At 38.8% G+C, this 20,477-nt stretch overlaps 1 protein-coding gene across 6 annotated transcripts in view; it reads left to right on the top strand.

Annotated features, from left to right (window-relative positions):
• RNASE11 (ribonuclease A family member 11 (inactive)) overlaps positions 1 to 18,201 on the top strand; it is a 122,755-nt gene extending 104,554 nt beyond the window's left edge. For 3 of the 6 annotated variants that reach the window (XM_045059642.1, XM_023255565.2, XM_019832737.3), the window contains 2 exons: positions 11,812 to 11,969; positions 17,220 to 18,201. In XM_045059642.1, coding sequence (XP_044915577.1) covers positions 11,946 to 11,969; positions 17,220 to 17,837 — 642 coding nt within the window. In that variant the 5' untranslated portion in view covers positions 11,812 to 11,945 and the 3' untranslated portion in view covers positions 17,838 to 18,201. Of the gene's footprint in view, positions 1 to 10,890; positions 11,569 to 11,811; positions 12,048 to 15,457; positions 15,585 to 17,219 lie in introns of those variants that run through there. The other 3 variants (XM_019832738.2, XM_019832740.2, XM_045059643.1) reach the window with 3 other exon arrangements.
• Positions 18,202 to 20,477: the final 2,276 nt, after the last annotated feature.

Raw genomic sequence — 20,477 nt, 5'->3', positions numbered from 1 at the left:
GTTTTATTTCTCATGTCAGGCAGTCACCTGTCCATAAACTATAAAAGTTTAAAGGCATGTCTATGTAGGCCCAGACTGGTTGAATAGGCATTTGGACCTTGGGGAGAGAAATGTAGTGAGATTACAGTGACGTGGTCCATTACGGGGGCAGAGTAATTAGAGCAGTTAATGAGCAGAAGATATTTATAGGCAAGCAATTGAGAAATTTCCATATGTAAGGCTGTCCATACCAGCTGTTGTGGGGGAAAAAGCATAAATAAATGTACCCTTACTGCACAAGGTATTGAATACAGTACAGTAGAATAACATCTTAAGAGGAAGACATATCTCTTTTGTCTAGGGTGATTAGTGCAGGGACCTGTAAAAGAACTAAAATTTTGAACTTGATGGATGATCCATTCAAATAGCTAAGATTTGGATAGGAGAAAAAAAAGTACTAGGAATGGGAAGTAACACATAAGTACAAGTAGGTGGAAAGATTGTTATAGACAGAGGAGTATTAGAATAAATAATTTGTATGTTTTTTACCTACGAGATTGTGGTTGCTGAATAATGGTTCCCAAAGATGTCCAGGTCCTAATCCCTAGAACTGGTGAGTGTTACTTTATATAGCAAAAGAGACTTTGCAGATGTGATTAAGTTAAGGATCTTGAGATGTGGATTATCTGGGTTGCTCCTGAGTACAGTTGTAAGTGCCCCTGTAAGAGGAGCCTGCGGAGATTTGACTACATCAGATGAAGGCAATTTGACTGAAGCAGGACAATTGCAGAGCACTTACATGAGCTTGCAGTTGGGAAAGTCATCTAACACAAAGCCTATTTTATAAGAAAATGTTGAATATCTCATGAAATTTATTGAATACTGTACTGAAAGTGAAAACAGAATGCTTGGATGGGTACAGAATGCCCAGCATCACGAGAGTATATCGCATATCGCTAGGCAGCCCAGGAAAAGGTCCAAATTCAAAATTCAAAGTAGTTTCTACTGAATATGTATTGCTTTCACATCATCACAAAGGCAAAAAAATCATGAAGCCAAACCATCACAAGTAAAGACACAAAATAGATGAGTAGTTGTCTAGGACTGGCGGGAGAATGGGGAGTGATGGAGGTGCACACGAGGGATCTTTTGAGGGTGATGGGAATGTCCTGAAACTGGATTATGAGACAATGGCACACCTCTAAGTTTACTGAAAATCACAGAATCGTGCATTTTAAAGGAGTGACTTTTATGTTATGTGAACTATACTTCAATAAAACTGCTAAGGAAAAACCCAAGGAATTTATTGTTGACACATTTTCCTGATCTCCTTCATCCATCCTAATAGCAAGTCCTGTGATTTTTATGTCCTTAATAACAGAATTTTGTTCTGCCCAATATTTTTTAGATTTTCTTTACTTATTTTGAGAGAGAGAGAGCATGTGTGCATGCAGAGGAGGGGTAGAGAGAGAGGGAGAGAGAGAATCCCAAGCAGGCTCTGTGCTGACAACAGGGCTTGATCTCACGACTATGAGATCATGACCTGAGCCAATATCGAGAGTTGGGTGCTTAACCGACTGAGCCACGCAGGTGCCCCTGTTCTGCCCAGTTTTTGTTTAAGATATTCCCAATAATTGCCTATCTGATTTCTTCTGGCACACCCTTGTGCCTGCCTAGCCGTTCTCTAGTGTGCAAACACAATTTTCTGCTAAAAATATAAACCTGTTCATGTCTACTCAAGTTGGGATTCTTTTCAGATGACATCTGGCCATTTACAAACACTCTACTTATTTTCTGTTGGGTGGCTGCTTTTTTTCTTTTAAACAAATAGGAAGTAATTTTCTTTATATATTACAGACATGGCAGGATAATTTATTAAGACACTTATTTGTTTACTTTTTTTTTTTTTTGGTCCTTCTCTATGAGACAAAACCAATATAATCACTTTTCTCTTTTCCATTACCAAAGAAGGCAAGTTTTTGTAAATAAACCTTGTGGGTTATTAACATCTTTTGTATTTCAGGCCAGGTAACAGCAGTGAATAGTAATGAAGAATGTGCTAGTCTCCCAGAGATTAATTTGAGTGTTAGGTCCCCTGAAGAAAGTATGGCCAATAGTGAAAGAAGAGAGTACATTTCCTTGAAAGTGGATAGAAAGGAGAATTATCTTTGGGGATGGTATATTTCCTGCAACTGGAGGAAAGTAGTGACCCAGTATTCATACAGCCCCCAAATGAGATGTGAGTTGGCTGGATTCTAAGTTCAGAGGTGGCGTGTGGATTTTTTTTTTTTCTTGTGCACTCTCAGGAGGATTCTTATTATGTAAATGAACCAAACATAGTCACTGTATATAGGCCCTATGTTTACTTCTTTATAGCAAGTGGGATTCATAGGCTTAAAAGGTCACCAGTGTCAAATTCAAATTTTTACCCATCTGGTTGTCTTAAATGTCACCTGGTAAGCATATTTTTTGCCTTTTAGAGCATGTATGCTTTGCATACCAATAAAACGACACCCAACATCTGCAAGCCACAGGGTAAAATAAGCCCTCTAGCTATAAAACAACAGCAGCAACAACAACAACAACGCACAAGCTGCTGCTGCCCTTTGGAGCTCAAAGACTCCCCTTCATTCTGCAGAGCGCCATCTTTTAGACACATAAGCCCCCCTCTTAATTCCCTCTCCCCTGGGAGTTTTCTTGGTCCCCCCCCCCCCCCCCCCCCCCCCCGGCTTCCCTGCCCTGGCCTTAAGGATGGTGCCTCACCACCACCACATGGTGATGGTGGTCTCTGGGTGGTCTCCTGCTGCGAGGGACCTCACCCACACACCCACTTGCCAAGCGGCACCCAGATGAAGCTTGTGTGCTACTGCCACACTGTGGTCGTATCTTTTTCTTTCATCAGTCCCCAGATTCCTCAGACTATAGTTCTCATCTTCATGCGGTGATCCTTGTTCCAACACCGCAGCCTCTGCCCAAGACTTTGTTTTTTTTCTCCCTGGCGACGGAATTCTAAGGGTGTGGCAAGTGGTAAGCCAATCGCCACTAAGACTTGTTATATTTCTTCACATTTTAACTTTTTATTTTTTTTAATTTTTTAATGTTTTTATTTTTGAGAGAGAGAGACAGACAGAGCGTGAGAAGGGGAGGGGCAGAGAGAGAGGGAGACACAGAATCCGAAAACAGGCTCCAGGCTATGAGCTGTCAGCACAGAGCCCACCGCAGGGCCAAACCCACAAACCGGGAGATCATGACATGAGCCAAAGTCGGATGCTTAACCGACTGAGCCACCCAGGTGCCCCACATTTTAACTTTCTAACAGTTTTATTGAGATGTAATTGACATAAGATAAACTGCACATATTTGAATTGAATAATTTCGTAAGTTTTGACATATGTCTATGCCTATTAAATCATATCCAACATTTACCAAATTTCATGCCCTTTAGTTATTCCTTCTTCTCACCTTCCCTACCCCCAATCCCCAAGCAACCACTGATCTGCTTTCTTTTCACCACAGATTAATTTCCATTTTCTAGAGTTTTATAGAAATGGAATCATACACTATGTGCTATCTTTTGTTTGTCTTCTTTAACTCAATTTAATTATTTTGAGATTCATCTATGCTGTTGTGTGTATCAATAGCTCATTCCTTTTTCTTGCTGGGTGGCATTACATTAAATGGATATACTACAATTCATTTATCCATTTACCTAATGGTAGAAATTTGAGTTGGTTCTAGTTTTTGGTGATTGCAAATAAAGCTGCTGTGAACGTTCATGTAAAAGTCTTTGTGTGACCATACATTTCTTTTTCTCTGGAGTAAAACCTACTAGGGGAATGGCTGGGTCAAATGGTTGATGTGTATTTACCTTTCTAAAAACCTACTGAGCTGTTTCCAAATTTGTTTGTATCATTTTATATTGTCACCAGCACTATTAGGAGAAATCCAGTTCACCGACATTCTTACTGACACTTGGTAAAGTCAGTCATTTTCATTGTAACCATTCTAGTAGGTGTCTGGTGGTATCTCATTGTGGTTTTAAGTAGCATTTCCTTGAACATTAAGGATATTGAACAACTTTTTCATGTGCTTATTTGTTTGCCATCCATATATCTTCTTTTCTGAAGTGCCTGTTAAAACATTTTCCTATTTTTTTATTGGATTATTTTCATTTTCATTGTTGCATATTCTGGATACAAGTCCTTTATGTATATATATATGTGTGTGTGTGTGTGTGTGTGTGTGTATATAACGCAAATACATATGCGCTCATATATATTATAATGCATATATATGTACATTTGTATATATATTATAATGCATATATGTGTGCATTTGTATACAATGCATATATATATGGATTCATATATATTACAATGCATATATATTATAATATACATATATGTGCATTCATATATATTATAATGCATATATGTGCATTCATATATATTATAATGCATATATATGCATTGCATCTAGTATGGATGTGTAGTGTTTATCAGTTTTCTCTTCAATACTGCTTTAACAGCATCCCACAAATTTTGCTATGCTATGTGATTCTTTTCAACAGTAGTCAGATCAAAATATTTTCTAATTTCCATTTTGATTTTATGTTTGTCCCATCGATTATTTAGAATTGGTTTGTTTAGTTTCCATATATTTTGAGATTTTTGAGAGGTCTTTCTCTTATTCATTTATAATTTCATTCCAATGTCAGAGAATATATTTTGTTTAACTTGGATCCTTTTGAGGTTATTAAGACTTGTTTCATGGCAGAAAATTTAGTGTATCCTGGTAAGTGTTCTGCAGGAGCTTGAAAAAATATGTATTTGCTTTTGTTGTATGGAATGTTCTATAAATGTAACTGGGGGTAAATTGGTTGTTAATTCGGTTCAAGTCCTCAATATTCTTGCTGATTTCCTGCCTACTTGACCTATCAGCTATTGAGAAATGGATATGGAAGCTCAAACTGTAATATATGGATTTCACTTCTCCTTATAGTTCTTTCTGTATTTCCATCTTGTAATTTGAAGCCCAATTTTTAGGGGCATAAAAATTTAGGATTGTTACGTCCTGTTGATTAATCGAACCTCATATTTGGAAATGACCCTCATTAGCCTTGGTAATATTCTTTGTTTTGAAATCTGCTTTATCTGATATTACTATAGCACTCCAGCTTTCTTTTGATGAACACTAGCATGGTATGTTTCTACATCCTTTATTGTTACCTTCTTTATGTGTCTTCATATAAAGTGTGTTTCTTGTAGATAGTATATACTGAATCTTGTTTTGTTTTTTAAAATCCCAGTCTAGGGGCGCCTGGGTGGCGCAGTCGGTTAAGCGTCCGACTTCAGCCAGGTCACGATCTGCGGTCCGTGAGTTCGAGCCCCGTGTCAGGCTCTGGGCTGATGGCTCAGAGCCTGGAGCCTGTTTCCGATTCTGTGTCTCCCTCTCTCTCTGCCCCTCCCCCGTTCATGCTCTGTCTCTCTCTGTCCCAAAAATAAATAAACGTTGAAAAAAAAATTAAAATAAAATAAAATAAAATCCCAGTCTATCATTAGCTTTTAATTGGTATGCTAAGACCATTTATATTTAATGAGATTATTGATACAGTTGGTTGGAGTCTAACTCCTGCTATTTATTCTATTTGTCCCTTCCATTTTTTCCTCCCTTTTTCTGATTTTGGGGCCTTCACTTGATTTATGAATTTTTTTTATGATTCCACTTTTATCTCCTTTGTTGACTTTTAAACTACAGCTCTTTGTTTTAATTCAGTGGTTGCATTAGGATATACAGTATATATCTATAACTTATAGCTTACTTTCAGCTGATACTGTACTACTTCACTCAGTATAAAAACCTTATGCTAGTATACTTGGATTCCTCTCAGATTCTATGCTATTTTCATGCATTTTACTTTGGAATACGGTATAAATCCCATTATACATTGCTACTAGTTTTGGTTAGTATGTTTTATTTTAAATAAATTTAAATTAAAAAAAAAAAAGCAGGGCACCTGGGTGGCTTAGTTGGTTGAGTGTCTGACATAGGCTCAGGTCATGATCTCATAGTTCATGAGTTCAAACCCTACGTTGGGCTCTGTGCTAACAGCTCAGAGCCTGGAGCCTGCTTTTGAATTCTGTGTCTCCCTCTCTCTCTGCCCTTCCCCCCACTCACACTTTCTCTCTCTCTCTCAAAAATAAATAAACATTAAAAAATAATAACAAAAAAATCATATGTATTTGCCCATTTAATTAATTACCATTTATAATGTTCTTCATTCAAAAATAAATAAATATTAAAAAACAATAACAAAAAAAATCATATGTATTTGCCCATTTAATTAATTACCATTTACAATGTTCTTCATTCCTTTGTGGAGATTCACATTCCCAATTGGTATAATTTTCTCTTTGCCAGTTTACCTTCCCTGTTTGCTGGTGATGACTTTTTGTAAGCTCTGCAATCTAAGAATGCTTTTATTTTGCCTTCATTTTTTAAAGATATTTTTACCAGGTATAGAATTTCTACCTTGACAACTTTCTTACTTTGAGTACTTTAATATTTTCCTGCTCTCTTCTTACTTACATTATTTCAGAAAAGAAATCTAACATCACCCCTCTCTTTGCTTCTCCAATCCTAGCATGCCATTTTTCTGAGGCTGCTTCTAAGGTTTTCTTTTCATGACTAGGTCAGGGTTGTTTTCTTCCCAATTTGGTTATGATGTGCCTTGGTATGGTTTTCTTCATGTTTTGTGCTTGGAGTTCATTGAGCTTTTTTTGATTTGTGAATTTATACTTTCCATCAACTTTTGAAAGTGTTTGGCTATTACTGCTTCTAATTTTTTTTTCTATGCCCCTGCTTCTCCTTTTCAGAGACTCTAATTACTCATCTGAAGTCACTTGAATTCATTCTACAGCTTGCTGATGCTCTTTTCACTCTTTGTTTTGTTTTCTTGTTTGATGTTTCATTTGGATCATTTCTATAACCTTCAGATTCACTAATCTTTGTTCTGCAATATCTAATCTGCCATTAATCTCATCCAGTGTGTTTTTCATCTCACACATTTTAGTTTTTATCTTTAAAAGTTTCAAAGTTTGATTTGTTTTTTTCTATTGTCTATGAATCTACTTAATTTTTTGCACATAAGAAATCCAGTTATAATAATAATTAAAAAAAAATTTTAATGTTTATTTATTTTTTGAGAGACAGAGCATGAGGAGGGGAGGGGCAAAAAGAGTGGGAGACACAGAATCCAAATCAGACTCCAGGCTCTGAGCTGTCAGCACAGAGCCCAACACAGGGACTCAAACCTGTGAACCATCAGGTTATGACCTGAGCCAAAATCAAGACTCAGATGCTTAACTAACTGAGCCACCCAGCCGCCCTTATAATAACAGTTTTAATGTCTTTATTCTATGCCTTCTTATGGCCAAATGCAATTGAATGATTATTCTCCTCAGTATGGTTTTTGTTTACCTGCTTCCTTTTTTAGTAATTTTCTAAAAGTTTTTATTTATTTTGAGAGATAGACAGTGTGTGTGAGTGGGGAAGGGGCAGAGAGAGAGAGAGGGAGAGAGAGAATCCCAAGCAGGCTCTATTCCATCAGCATGGAGCCTGACTCAGAGCTCAATCCCATGAACTGTGAGATCATGACCTGAGCAGAAACCAGGAGTCGGACGCCTAACTGACTGAGTCACCCAGGTGCCCCCAGGCTTAGTTATTTTTGATTGGATGCCAGATGTTGTGAATTTTACCTTGTTGGTTTACCAGGTAAGGATATTTTTGCATTCCTATAAATTTTCTTGAACTATTTTCTGGGATGCACATAAGCTATTCGGAACCACTTGATCCTTTTGATTTGTTAGGCAGGTGCAGAGCAGTTGCAGCCTAAGGCTAATTATTGCCCGTTACTGAGGCAAGACCTTCCTGAGTACTCTACCTAATATCCCATGCATCTTGACTTTTTCCAGCCTGGTTAGTGGGGTTAGGCACTATCTTCTCTGATCCTTTTAGATAATTCTTTCCCCAGCCTCAGGTGGTTTTCTCCCACACTCATGATAAACAGTACTCTGCTGCATACTTGAGAGGAACCCTGTGCAGATCTCCACGTTTCTGTTCAAGGCAGTTCTTTCCTTTCTAGTACTGTGTCCTGTGGACTCAAGTTTCTTGGCCTCCTTGTTTCCTCAATTCCTCCTCCTCATCTCCTGTAGTTTTCAGGCTCTTCCTGTTTGCCAACGCTTCACTTGTGCCTGAAATCTCTCTCCAGGCAGTAAGCCAGGCAAATTGTAGGACTTACCTTGTTAGTTTCCTGTATCTCAAAGATCAGTGTGTTTGGTTGTCTCATGTTAGTGTCTTGAAACTAATTTTTCCAGCATTTTATCAGTTTTAAAAATTGTTTCAGGTGGGAGGGTAAATCGGGTCCGTGTTACTCCATCTTGACTAGAAGACTATATTCATCCTTATGTATGCTTTCATTTTAAAACCAAATCTGGGGGTGTCTGGGTGGCTCAGTCAGTTAAGTGTCTGATTCTTGGTTTTAGCTCAGGTCATGATCTCATGGTTCACGAGTTCAAGCCCCATGTTGGACTCTGTGCTGACATCGTGGAGTTGGTTTGGGATTCTGTCTTTCCCTCTCTCTCTGCTCCTCTCCCTCTCACTCTCTCTGTCTCTCTCTCTAAGTTAATAAATTTAAAAAAAATTTAAAAACCTATATGTTAAAAAAACCCACAAAAATTAGGGGTGCCTGGGTCGCTCAGTCAATTAACCATCTGACTTCAGCTCAGGTCATGATCTCACGGCTGGTGAGTTCTAGTCCTGCGTTGGGCTCTGTGCTAACAGCTCAGAGCCTGGAGCCTGCTTCGGTTTCCATTTCCATCTCTCTCTGCCCCTCCGACACTTGTGCTCTGTCTCTATCAAAAATAAATAAACATTAAAACAAATTAAAATTAAAATAAATAAATAAATAAATAAAACCAAGTCTAGGGGAGCCTGGCTGGCTCAGTCAGTGGATCCTGCAACTGTTAATCTCAGGTTTGTAGGTTTGGAGATGGCCTGAAAATAAAATCTTAAAAAAAAAAAAAAAAAAAAAAAAAAAAAAACAAGTTTAAAGTGTTTTTGTCTAAACAGGCTCCTTAAAATTTTTGGAGATAAACCGCCTCTCCTTGCTTTTCTAGTGAGAAGGTAGATCTATCATGGCAGAGTTGCACTCATAATGAGTTAATGATGCAAAAGCTAAGAAATATAGGAGTTTGATGAAGATCTCATAGGAAATAAGAATACTTTGTCAAGGCATAGATGAGCATTTTGCTTTTACTGCTGTAGAAATATTGGGAAAGAGAGAAATTCTTTACAGCACAAGAAATTCTCTACCAAATTCTTTGGTAGCTCAAAGGGATGTCAATGGCTTTTGTGTTGTTTCAAAAATGTTAGTTGTTTAAAAGGGGAGGAAAAAACAACCCTATGTTCCTATTAAGACAATTGATAACAGAAAGAGAAACTATGATGACGCCAGTCAACACTCATGTACAAAACTGTAACTTTCTGTTTTACTTGGGCAAATGCAGATACTTTGATTTTCCTAACTATGTAGGAAAGGCAGAAGACACCTAAAACGGTAACAGAGGTAAATTGTGCTGCCACCCTTAAGAGCTAGGGTTTTGGTGCAGATACAATGGATTGAGAAAAGAAATTCATACTTTTCTTACACCTGAGTTTGAGAAGCACTTTCACACTGATCACATTTTCAAAGCACTTAAAAATTTTTTTGAACATTTTTTATCTATTTTTGAGAGGCAGAGAGAGAGACAGAGCACTAGCAGGGGATGAGCAAAGAGAGAGATGGAGACACAGAATCTGAAGCAGGCTCCAGGCTCTGAGCTGTCAGCACAGAGCCCAATGTGGGGCTGGAACCCAGTAACCAACCGTGAGATCATGACCTGAGCTGAAGTTGGACACTTAACCAGAGCCACCCAGGCACCCCCAAAGCATTTTTTTTCCCCAAGCTGTTGCTGGGTTTTGAAGTTTATTTTTTGAAGTTTATGTCTTCTGCTATTAGAGATCATTGTCATGTTATTTGTTTTGGGGTCAGATTTTCTTTGTACTCATGTATACAGGTATGTAATTCAGTCTATGCATGTGTAATCAAGCTTTTCAATAATTCAATAATTTTCTTTGTGGCTGTGCTCTTGTTTGGTTTAAGAAAGACATCCTTCACTAGCTCCAAAATTGTGAAAAATATTCTACTATATATACTTGTATCATTATAATATCCTTAATGTTGTTTTTAAAATATTACTTTGACCTCTAGTCCATCATACATGGAAGAATGTGTGTGTGTGTATGGGTGGGTGGGTGTGAACACTGAAATCTGTTTTTCTTTCTTTCTTTCTTTCTTTCTTTCTTTCTTTCTTTCTTTCTTTCTTTCTTTCTTTCTTTCTTTCTTATAATCTCTACACCCAATGCAGGGCTCAAACCCATAACCCCAAGGTCAAGGGTCACATGCTCCACTGACTGAGCCAGACAGGTTCCCCTATTTTTTCTTGATATAGAACCCACTGTCTCACTGGGCTTTATTTTCCTTTTCCCTGGCAAAATCTATGAAATATTCTATCCTAATATATTCTATGCTTCTATTTTCCTGTTATTTCTGATCACTGAGAAGGACCAAATTATGAGATCAAGCCATATCAGTGGCGATATCTTAGTCTGTACCTGCTAAGCTCACACTGACATTACAGAAAAAAAAAATAGCAGATATCAATGTAACAAATCTCAAAAAAAATTTTTTTTATATAGAATCATACAATAAAAAAGCTAATTAAGGCATGCATAAATATAAACTTGCAGGAAACTGCAAACAAATATGAAGAGATTTTTGTCATCCCAGAGCTGGCTTGACTCCATTTTTGCAAAATAAGATGTCAAAATTACTCTATATTTGTGCTCTGAAGATTGGTTTTCAATTATTGAGTAACTCTTATTTTGTGTACGTCTATTAAGACCCGGTTTTGGATACATGTTCTTAAATATGAAGTGCCAGTATCTCAAACTGCCACATTTGATATCAGTTAACTTCCACTTTTGCATCAGGAAAAGTCAGTTCCTTTCTGTATTCTGTCTCTGTGAGCTCAAATATTCAGGTCTTTACTAGGGCCTGGGCCCTAGTAAATGTCTTGAATAAAAGTTGTGCATTTCAGGGAAGTCACTGATCCTCTTAGGACCTACAAAAATCACATTTTTCTCTAGATTTTCTCAACCTGACACCATTCTCAGTTTGGCTAGGGGTATAAAGGTCAGAAGCATAAATATTGCCTCAAAATGTTTAAGCAGAGTCTAAATTTGAGGTTAGCTAAAACCTAGATTTTTCTTATGGAATTCAACGAAGAGATATTCTGGGATTTACTCATAAAGGTAAGTCTAACTCTAAAGACTGAGTTTTTATCTTTGCTTAACCACTCAAACTAAGGAACTGACTCTTCCTGCTACTGAGAAAAAGTGGAAGTTAACTGATACCAAATGTGTCAGTCTGAGAAATTGGCACTTCATATTTAAGAACACGTCCAAAGCCAGATCTTAAAAATCCATTTCGTAAGTGACATTTCTTAGAACTAACTTACTTTAAATTTGAAAAATAGATAGCTTTAAAGACAACAATAAGAAATCAACCATTCAGAAATAACAGTTTATTGAGGTTTTGTTTTGGTTCCTCCGCCCCCACCACGTAATCTATATTTCCAGTAATTGGGATCATATAGTTCAATGTTTTATTTTTTGCCCAGCCATTTGTAATGGACATTTGCCACTGGTCTCCATCCCTTTCTTGTTTTGTAGGTAACAACCCTTCCTTCGGTCAGCAACTGGAATTCTGCTGGAATTTTAATGGTGTGGTTTTGCCTTTACTTCCCCGAGGAGGACATGTGTTACAGGTTGACCAATCAGAAGACCTCACAATCCTGGATTTACGCATGAGACAGAAACAAGGCCAATCGGTAAAGTTATTTTCTATATTGGATGAAAGTGGGAGAGGATGACACTTCCTACTGTGACCTTAAATATAGGCTCTAAAGGTAACAATGATTTTCTCTGCCATTACATTGAGAGACCCTGCATGAGAATGAAGTTAGCATAGAAAACAGTGGTGGAAGAGAGAGAAAATAAGAGTGCAGTGAAAGATTTAATTTCTTCATCTTGCTGTGCCTCTTGGACTTGTTTTCTGTGAGTCAATATAGTTCCTCTTGTGTTTAAGTTAATTTGTTTGGTACTTCTATCACTTGTGACCAGATAATCCTACTACTATAATATTAAATATATTTCATATTTTAAAATTTTCATTGGTTAATTTATTTGTAAATTCTGGAAAACAATCTACTCTATAATATATAATTCTCTGACTACAGAATACTATCTCAAATATTAGCTTTTACTACAGTGGTTATTATTGTTTTTACCATATTTATGAACATATCAGACTCAATTTAACCTTTCCTCAAATTTTTGGATATTTATGTTTTCAAATTTCAAATTTTTGTCTTTATTAAGTAAAGCTTACTGTCCATATTTCTATATAAACTATTGCTGCTTAGAATCTTAGCTATTAAAAGTGGGGGGATATTATCAGCTTTTCAAAGCTTTTTATTATATTTGCCAACTTTTTCATTGTGATCACAAATGAGTGATTGCCCACCTTATCTCACTCACCAGCATTGAGTTTATGAGGTATTGTAATTGTTACCAATTTGTAAGATACAATTTTAATTTTTCCTTTTGTGATTGAAGCTATATAACTATTACACAATCATAATCCTTTGATGCCTTATTGTAAGGTCTGTTAAAAGTCTTGCATTTTAAAAATGATTTACTTTTAAAATACAACCTAATAATCTCTCTGAAATATGTATTTGTCTCCCTGGGGAGACTTTGACCCATCTTACTCTTTTATTTTATTTTTTTTAATTGTGACCAGGGACTCAAGACCTGCATAATAGAAAAGGCCTGGGATAGACAACCTCTCTCAGGCCCTTCCCTGCCTATATACCTATAAGTTACCCTAACCCTCCCAAGCACGTTTAAAAGCGGAGAGGAAAAGTGGGACTCAATCGGATATGTGCACACCCATGTTCAAAGAAGCATTATTCACTATAGCCAAACAGTGAAAGCAATTCATCTCAATTTTTTTCCAAAAACATTTACTGAAAAGGCCTAAAACTTCCCCCACTATTTTGGGATGTTTTCTATGTCATAAATTACATTTTTATGTATACAAAGGCAGTGCTTCTCAAACTTTAGTGGGCTAAGACTCACCTTGTGAACTTGTTTATAGTGCAGATATATGGGCCCATTCACAGAGGTTCTGATTAATGAGGTTTGAGGAAAACCCAGGGAATCTGCAATCCACAGGGCGTCCAGGTGGTTCTGCTGTGTGAGCTTGCCAGGCAAAAACTTAAGAAGCATTGCATGAGCATGTTTCAATCCGTCTGTTCTCTGTTCTCTGTTTCTGTCTGTCTGTCTTGCCCATTTACTGCGAATTCCCATTCCTACCCTGTGCCCCAAGCAACCACTAATCTACTTTCTGTTCTGTCTCAGTACTAACTTTTGAACAAGTAGAAGAATGAATGTGAGTTGCTTTATTAGATATTAAAATATTTTATAAAATTAGAATAAGTAAAAGCATATCACTGGCAAGTGAATAGATAAAACCATCATCAAAACACAACAGATAGTTCAGAAATAGAATTGTTTAATATATAAACTAACTTTTAAATTAGTGATGAGGGACCCCAAATCATTGGTACCGGGATTATGGAAAAATCATGTGAAAACAAAACCCACCTCTCCCTATACTTCAAAATAAATTCCAGATGGGTAAAAGACTTAACATTTTTCAAAAATCCATAAAAGTAATACACTAGAATAGAAGCAAAAATGCATATACTTTGGGGTCAGAAAGGATTTTGACAAGTATGAAACTACAATCTGAATTCATAAATAAAAAAATTAAGAAGTTTAGGGTACAAAAGTCAAGGAGGTATCCTGGGCAGGCCCTGAGGCATGTCCTCAGCAGGAGCCTGAACTCTGCTCTCCATGCACCTGCTGTTCCGTTTTCTGCAGCCCAAGATGCCGCAGACACTCCAGGTTCTCATTTATGGGAATGTGTGCTGAGCTCCCTGGACTTTCACAATGGTCTCACTCTCCTGAAGAGACTCCCCAGGGGAGTCTGATAAGAGTGTAGAAGCAGGGGTGGGAGGAAGGGTTCATGCTTATGGCCACACCAAGACTGCCCAGTCTCACGTCACCACTGCAGGCCAGTTTTTCTTTCCAGTCCCATTCTCTGCTCTCCTGCCTTCAATCCTTCTGTTCTTTCTACTTTCTCATATGTGCCCCCCACATCTGCCTTTTTAAAAAAAAATGTTTATTTATTTTTGAGAGAGAGAGCAAGTAGGAGGGGCAGAGAGAGAGAGACAGAGGATCTGAAGTGGGCTCTGCACTGACAGCAAAGAGCCAGATGACAGGTTTGAACTCACAAACCTTGAGATCATGACCTGAGCTGAAGTAAGATGCTTAACCAACTGAGCCACTCAGGCACCCCAACATCTGCCTGTCTCTAACTCCTCCATTCTCTGACTTTTTCTACTCACATATACAAAGGTTAGATCCAACCTGTTTCCATCTCCACGTAGCTCAGAGTCTCTGGGTTATGAGTATTGGAGAATCACTCCGGTTGCCTTAAGGGAAGACTTCTCTTATGCCAAGGCCACAGTGGAGTAAGAAAACCCAGGAAACTCTCCTGCAGCAGCTCAGCTAGGCTTCATGGCACGTGGGCCAGTACGTGGGCCAATTTCTTACAGCACTCCAGTGGTTCAAACACAATTCTAGTCCTCCCCACTTATTTTTTTTTTTTAGTAGGCTCCACACCCATCACAGAGCCCAATGTGGGGCTTGAACTCACAACCCTGAGATGAAGACCTGAGAAAAAGAGTCAGACGCTCAACCGACGGAGCCACTCAGGCGCCCCTGGTTCTTGCCACTTTTGTGATCTCTGTGTTTCTGTTAGTTTCTTCTGACAGAGTTACAAAGACAGCCTAGAGAAGGAAGCACAGGTTGGCCTCAGGAAGGGAAACTAGACTGATAAGGGCCACAGAATAGCAGTGAAGAATCGAATCGTAGATGTCAGACAGACTTGTGACCTGAGCATGAACCAGGGTTTTGCCAGGCCCAATGTAAGATTTTAAGCAACCTCCTTTCACAAAGAAATGCTGATTACAATGAAGACAAAAACAATAGAAAACATCATAAGGCTGTTTGGATGATGAAGATGGTAATGTATAGATAGTGCTTTGCACATCATTGCTTGTTGTGTTAGCCATTATTTATTATTTGTATATATATTTATTTATGTACAAATTAATATTATTTATACATATTACTTATGTATTTATTTCAGCTGCTCACAGCTGTTTTTCTCCCTTTCTACTCCAAGCTCCTGTGCTCTAAGGGGAGGCCAATTCCCCTAATATCAGGATCTCTGCAGCCCAGCCCTGAGGCATCCATTCTCTGAAGCATAGTCACCACAAGGACTGAACAAGGTCAGGAGACTTCAGGCACAGGTAGGCCTGGAAGCCTGTTCTCCAGTGTACCTAAAGCACTTGCCTTTGTCTGGGAAGTCTCCTTGGAGAATTGATTAACAGCCAGATTTGGAGTAGAAATGGAAAATGATAGATAGGCCCAGGAGTTCTCTGTGAGAGATGACATTTTGTACTAAAGGGTAGACTGTCCCCTGGTATCTAGCAGTTGGGCACAATTCCTGTAACACATGTTACTACTGTTCAGACTCTTGCAAGGAAAGTTTTAAAATAATTATTTAACATAGCGACCACAAAGCTTAGTAATAATGTGCTTCATTAGTATGTACCAAATTAAACATTTTCATTTCTTTTTAAGGTAGGAGAATTTTTTAAATAATGTAAGTCATCTCAGTTTTACGCATTTGTGTTGCAGAGACACTTGCTCACGTGTATTTAAAGTACTGGGGGGTATTGGGGTGCCTGGATGCGTCAGTTGGTTAAGCACCCAAGTCGTGATTTCAGCTCCGGTCTTGATCTCAGGGTTTGTGAATTCGAGCCCTGCATCAGGCTCTGCACTGACAGTGAGGAGCCTGCTTGGGATTCTCTCACTCTCCCTTTCTCTCTGCCCCTCCCCTGCTCACACTCTCTCTCTCAAAAATAAATAAACTTAAAATAAATAAATAAATAAATAAATAAATAAATAAATAAATAAATAAAGTACTGGGGGATTTTGGTGCAGCCTGCTGTGGGGTGAATAGACAGGCGGATGCACTGACATCAAGGAAAGTAAGGACTGAAATATCTCCTGATGAGGTTACCATAACTCTGCAGACAGGCTCACAGGGTGGAGAGAGTTTAGGGATGCGAAACCTGATCATAGCAGAAACCATGAAGTCTACCTAAGAGAAGAAAAAAAATAGGATAAAAAACACCCCCACAAGGTAAGTGATGCCCCTTGGTGGCAGAGCCATTCTGAGTGGTAACAGGAGGCAGAAGAGGCTACAAAATGGACTGAGCAGCTCCAGGCAAGGAGGTCGTGCTGAAAGCATACTCACAAAGAAAAGCAGATGGTGTTCACCCGACCCCATGTACCTTGCTTGATCCCTTCTCCCAGGGTGTCTATGGTCTGAGATGAGCAAGAGGAGAAGTCATAAGATGAAGAATTTTCCTCATAGCAGCAGGCGGAGGGGAGGGAGGATCACTTACAGCTCTCTATGGTGTGAGTTCACAACTCCTAAGAAGAGAACAGATGCATTTGTTCCGGATGGTGGGAGCCTCTTCTCTGCCTGTCTGTCTGTCTGTCTGTCTCTCTCTCTCTCTCCCCTCTCCCCAGTGCTGTCTTGACCTCCTCTCTCCTTCCCTCCTGCCCTCCATCTCTCCTTTTCTCTCTTCCTCATCCTTCCTTGTTTGCTCACTGCTCTCTCTCCTTTTCTCTCCCTCCTTCCTTCACCTTTTCCTCTCATATCAACAGTCTTCCCGACTGAGTACAAGCCTAGGAAGGTTACTTTTTAGTCCATACTTCAGAAATGGTTAAATATATTCTGAATTGTCAATTTGAGTACTGCCCAAAGTCTTTGAGCTCAGAACGGCGGTAAGTGGCAGAAAGGAATGTTGCCCAGCACAGGAATAGAAGCGGGCACAGTATGGAAATGGCTCACATCCCCTTATCTCTCGTAGTCCCCCCTGGAAAGCATGTGGACTCTGATCACCCTGCGGCCCCTCACTCTGCTCCTGCTGCTCCTGCTACTGCAGCCACTGCAGTTGAAAATCTTGCACAAATATGTTCCGTTGTCAGCGGAAGAGATAGAGCAATTTGAAGATTATTTGGAGGAAATGCGCAGCACAGGACCTACCCTACCAACCCCTAAGGATGTTTTCAAAAGGCGCACCATTATTGATCCGGAAAGACCCTTAACTGATTCCAACTACTGCACTGATGAAATAAAGATGAAAAATGTCCACAACAGATTCCGTTGTGTAAAAGAACATTTCTTCCTCCAGATATCATTTGAGGAACTGCAAGACATCTGTAACAACCTGTTTGTGTCTTGTAAGAATGGGGTGAAGAGATGTCACAGGAGCAGGCAATCAATAAAAGGAGTGTACTGTAATTTAATCGAAGGAGTGGTAATGACAGACTGTGTCTATGAATCTTCTTACAGGCAGGGACAGGTCCTTATGACTTGTCGATGGCAAAATGATATTCAAGAAGTTATCCCTGCTTACATAAATGATATTATGGAGATGAATGATACTATCAAGGAGAAACATGTCCTCCACGGTTACTTCCAGTGACCCTTCTAAAAGAGTATTCTCTAAGACGTCAAGAGTAGGACACATCGCTCGCCATATGGATCCTTACAGTTCAAAATTGAGAACGGTAACGTTGATCCTATCAATTTTAATCATCCACCTTCTTCCCTTCTTCTCCTGACACCATGCAAACAATGTGGGCTAAGTTCACAGACGGTGCTCTGAGATGTGGCTTCAAACAGGTCACGTCATGTAGCACGTTTTGGATGTGTTTGGAGGGTGAATGCCTGAAGGTAAAGGGTGGCCGGCTCCAAGAGGGACAGGAAATGGTTATCTGGAGTGTGCTCCTATGTTGTCTTCATGTACATCTCTAGCTCAGTAGAAATAATAAAGTGCATTGACCTAGTGAAGTGTCTCTGGTATGGTTATGTGGGGTTTCTGGGTTGGGAATTACTTTTGTCTGTGATGTAATTTGAAAGAAAAAGAACCTAAAGCTTCTCAAGAAATTGTGCAATTAAACTTTCCAGTGCTATATTTGTAGATATTTCACCCATTCTGTTCTTTCCACACAATAAAATACTCAACGAAAACATAAAGGTGTAGATTCTAATAGAGACATCTCAGGATAAATACTGAAATATTCAGGATGGCAAGCTCCCCGAGGTACTTTTCAAGTGTCCAATAGTATTTTTGTAGATTCCCACACCTTTGCTTTAGCTTAGGCAGCAACACTGTTCACAAAACTACAAAAAATTCCTCACTTTCTGGCAGTCACATTTATTCACAATCCCTTTCCTGGCTTGCCAGTAGATGTGGCTTCATCTGAGAATACACCACTTCCAAAAAAGGCTGGAGAATCTGTATGATGAAGGAAATCTATTTGTCCAGTTCAGGTAATAATTTCTCTCCCTTTGTGAAATCTCTTAACATCTTCTTTAAAGTTTGTTTATTTATTTTGAGAGAGAGAGAGAGAGAGAGAGAGAGAGAGAGAGAAGAGAGAGAGAGAGAGAGAGAGAGAGAGAGAGAGAGAGAATGGGAGAGGGGCAGAGAGACAGGGAGAGAGAGAATCCCAAGCAGGCTCCGAGCTGTAAGTGTGGAACCCGAGGCAGGGCTCAATCTCACAAACTATGAGATTCTGACCTGAGCCAAAATCAAATGTTGGATGCTTAATTGACTGAACCACCCAGCCCCCCTTAATATCTTTTCGTTATTATTTTCAATAACAAGGCAAATGGGATAAGAAGGAGTGAAGGGAGATGGTAGGGAGAGTGTCTGTTACTTTTGCACATCGTACTGAAATCCAATCCACTTATTTCTTCCCCAGTCCTTATTCTTGTCTTCAGACTCAGAGCTAAGATCCTACTTTATCAATTAGTTGATGAAAATAAGGGTCTAGGGACAAAGATTCAGATCCCATTTCAGTGACTAAGGGGGAACCACTGTTCACATGGAGACTTGTGGCTTTTAATCGTAATGTCTGAGTGAATGAGGATCCCATCAAACTTTAGAAATCTCCATCGTGCTCTCTAAAAGTCAACCTTCAGCTGAAGAAGTTCTGCATATAGGCTAGCATGAGTATGTGCTATGGACCATCTCATCTGGGACATGCTCATTTCACTTATCTTGGGATTATCCAACATATATTTGTGAGAGTATGGTATAGTACAGTAAATAAGGCAGGAAATGACCATAACATATCTCCTTCTCTCCAGATAAATGATCTGATCCATACACATTAGAGTCATGGAAATAGAACAAAGATTATTTATACAGATTGTTCTTTTTATCTAATAATGCATAAAAAAAATCCAGGTCCTGTCCTCAATCCATGAGATTCTTTAAGATATATCAAAACTATAATTTTTAGCTTTACCCATTGTATGATTTCAAAAGATTATCATCCTGTCTCCATTAGCATTCTCTCTTCCTTAATACCAAATTAATAAGATGAATATTGTCCATAACCTTGACTCATATCACAATTTATTCTTTATGTTAGAATCCCTTGAGTTGATGCAACATTAATTTTTTAATTGTTATAAAATATACATAGCACAAAATTTACTACTTAAGCCACTTTTTAAAAAAGTACTTATTTTTGAGAGAGAGGTCATGAGCAGCAGAGGGGCAGAGAGGGAAGGACACAGAGGATCTGAAGCGGGCTCTGTGCTGGGAGTGGAGAGCTCCATGCAGGGCTTAAACTCATGAACTGTGAGATCATGACCTGAGCCAAAGTCGGACACTTAACCAACCGAGCCACACAGTCGCCCCTACTTTAGCCATTTTTAAGTGTATACTTCAGTGGCAGTAAGTGCATTCACACTGTTGTGCAACCATCACACCAGCCAGCTCCAGAAAATTTTCATCTTGCAAAGCAAAACTCTGTGTACGTTAAACAATGACTCCCCCATTTACCCCTCCTCTCAGCCACAGGCAACCCCCATTCCACTTTGTCTCTTATGAATTTGACTATTCTAGATACCCCATATGAGTAGAACCATACAGTATTTGTCCTTCTGTGACTGTCTTATTCCACTTGGTGTAATGTCTTCAGGATTCATCTATATTTTAGCATGTGTCAGAAGTTGCTTCCTTTTTAAGGTTGAATAGTATTCCATTGAATGTATACACTACAGGTTGTTTATCCATTCATCCATCAATGAACACTTACTTGGGTTGCTT

The sequence above is a fragment of the Felis catus genome, chromosome B3, assembly GCF_018350175.1.
Source record: "Felis catus isolate Fca126 chromosome B3, F.catus_Fca126_mat1.0, whole genome shotgun sequence".
NCBI lineage: Eukaryota > Metazoa > Chordata > Mammalia > Carnivora > Felidae > Felis > Felis catus.
The sequence above is the reverse complement of the archived record's forward strand: the minus strand, read 5'-3'. Positions and strand labels throughout refer to the sequence as shown.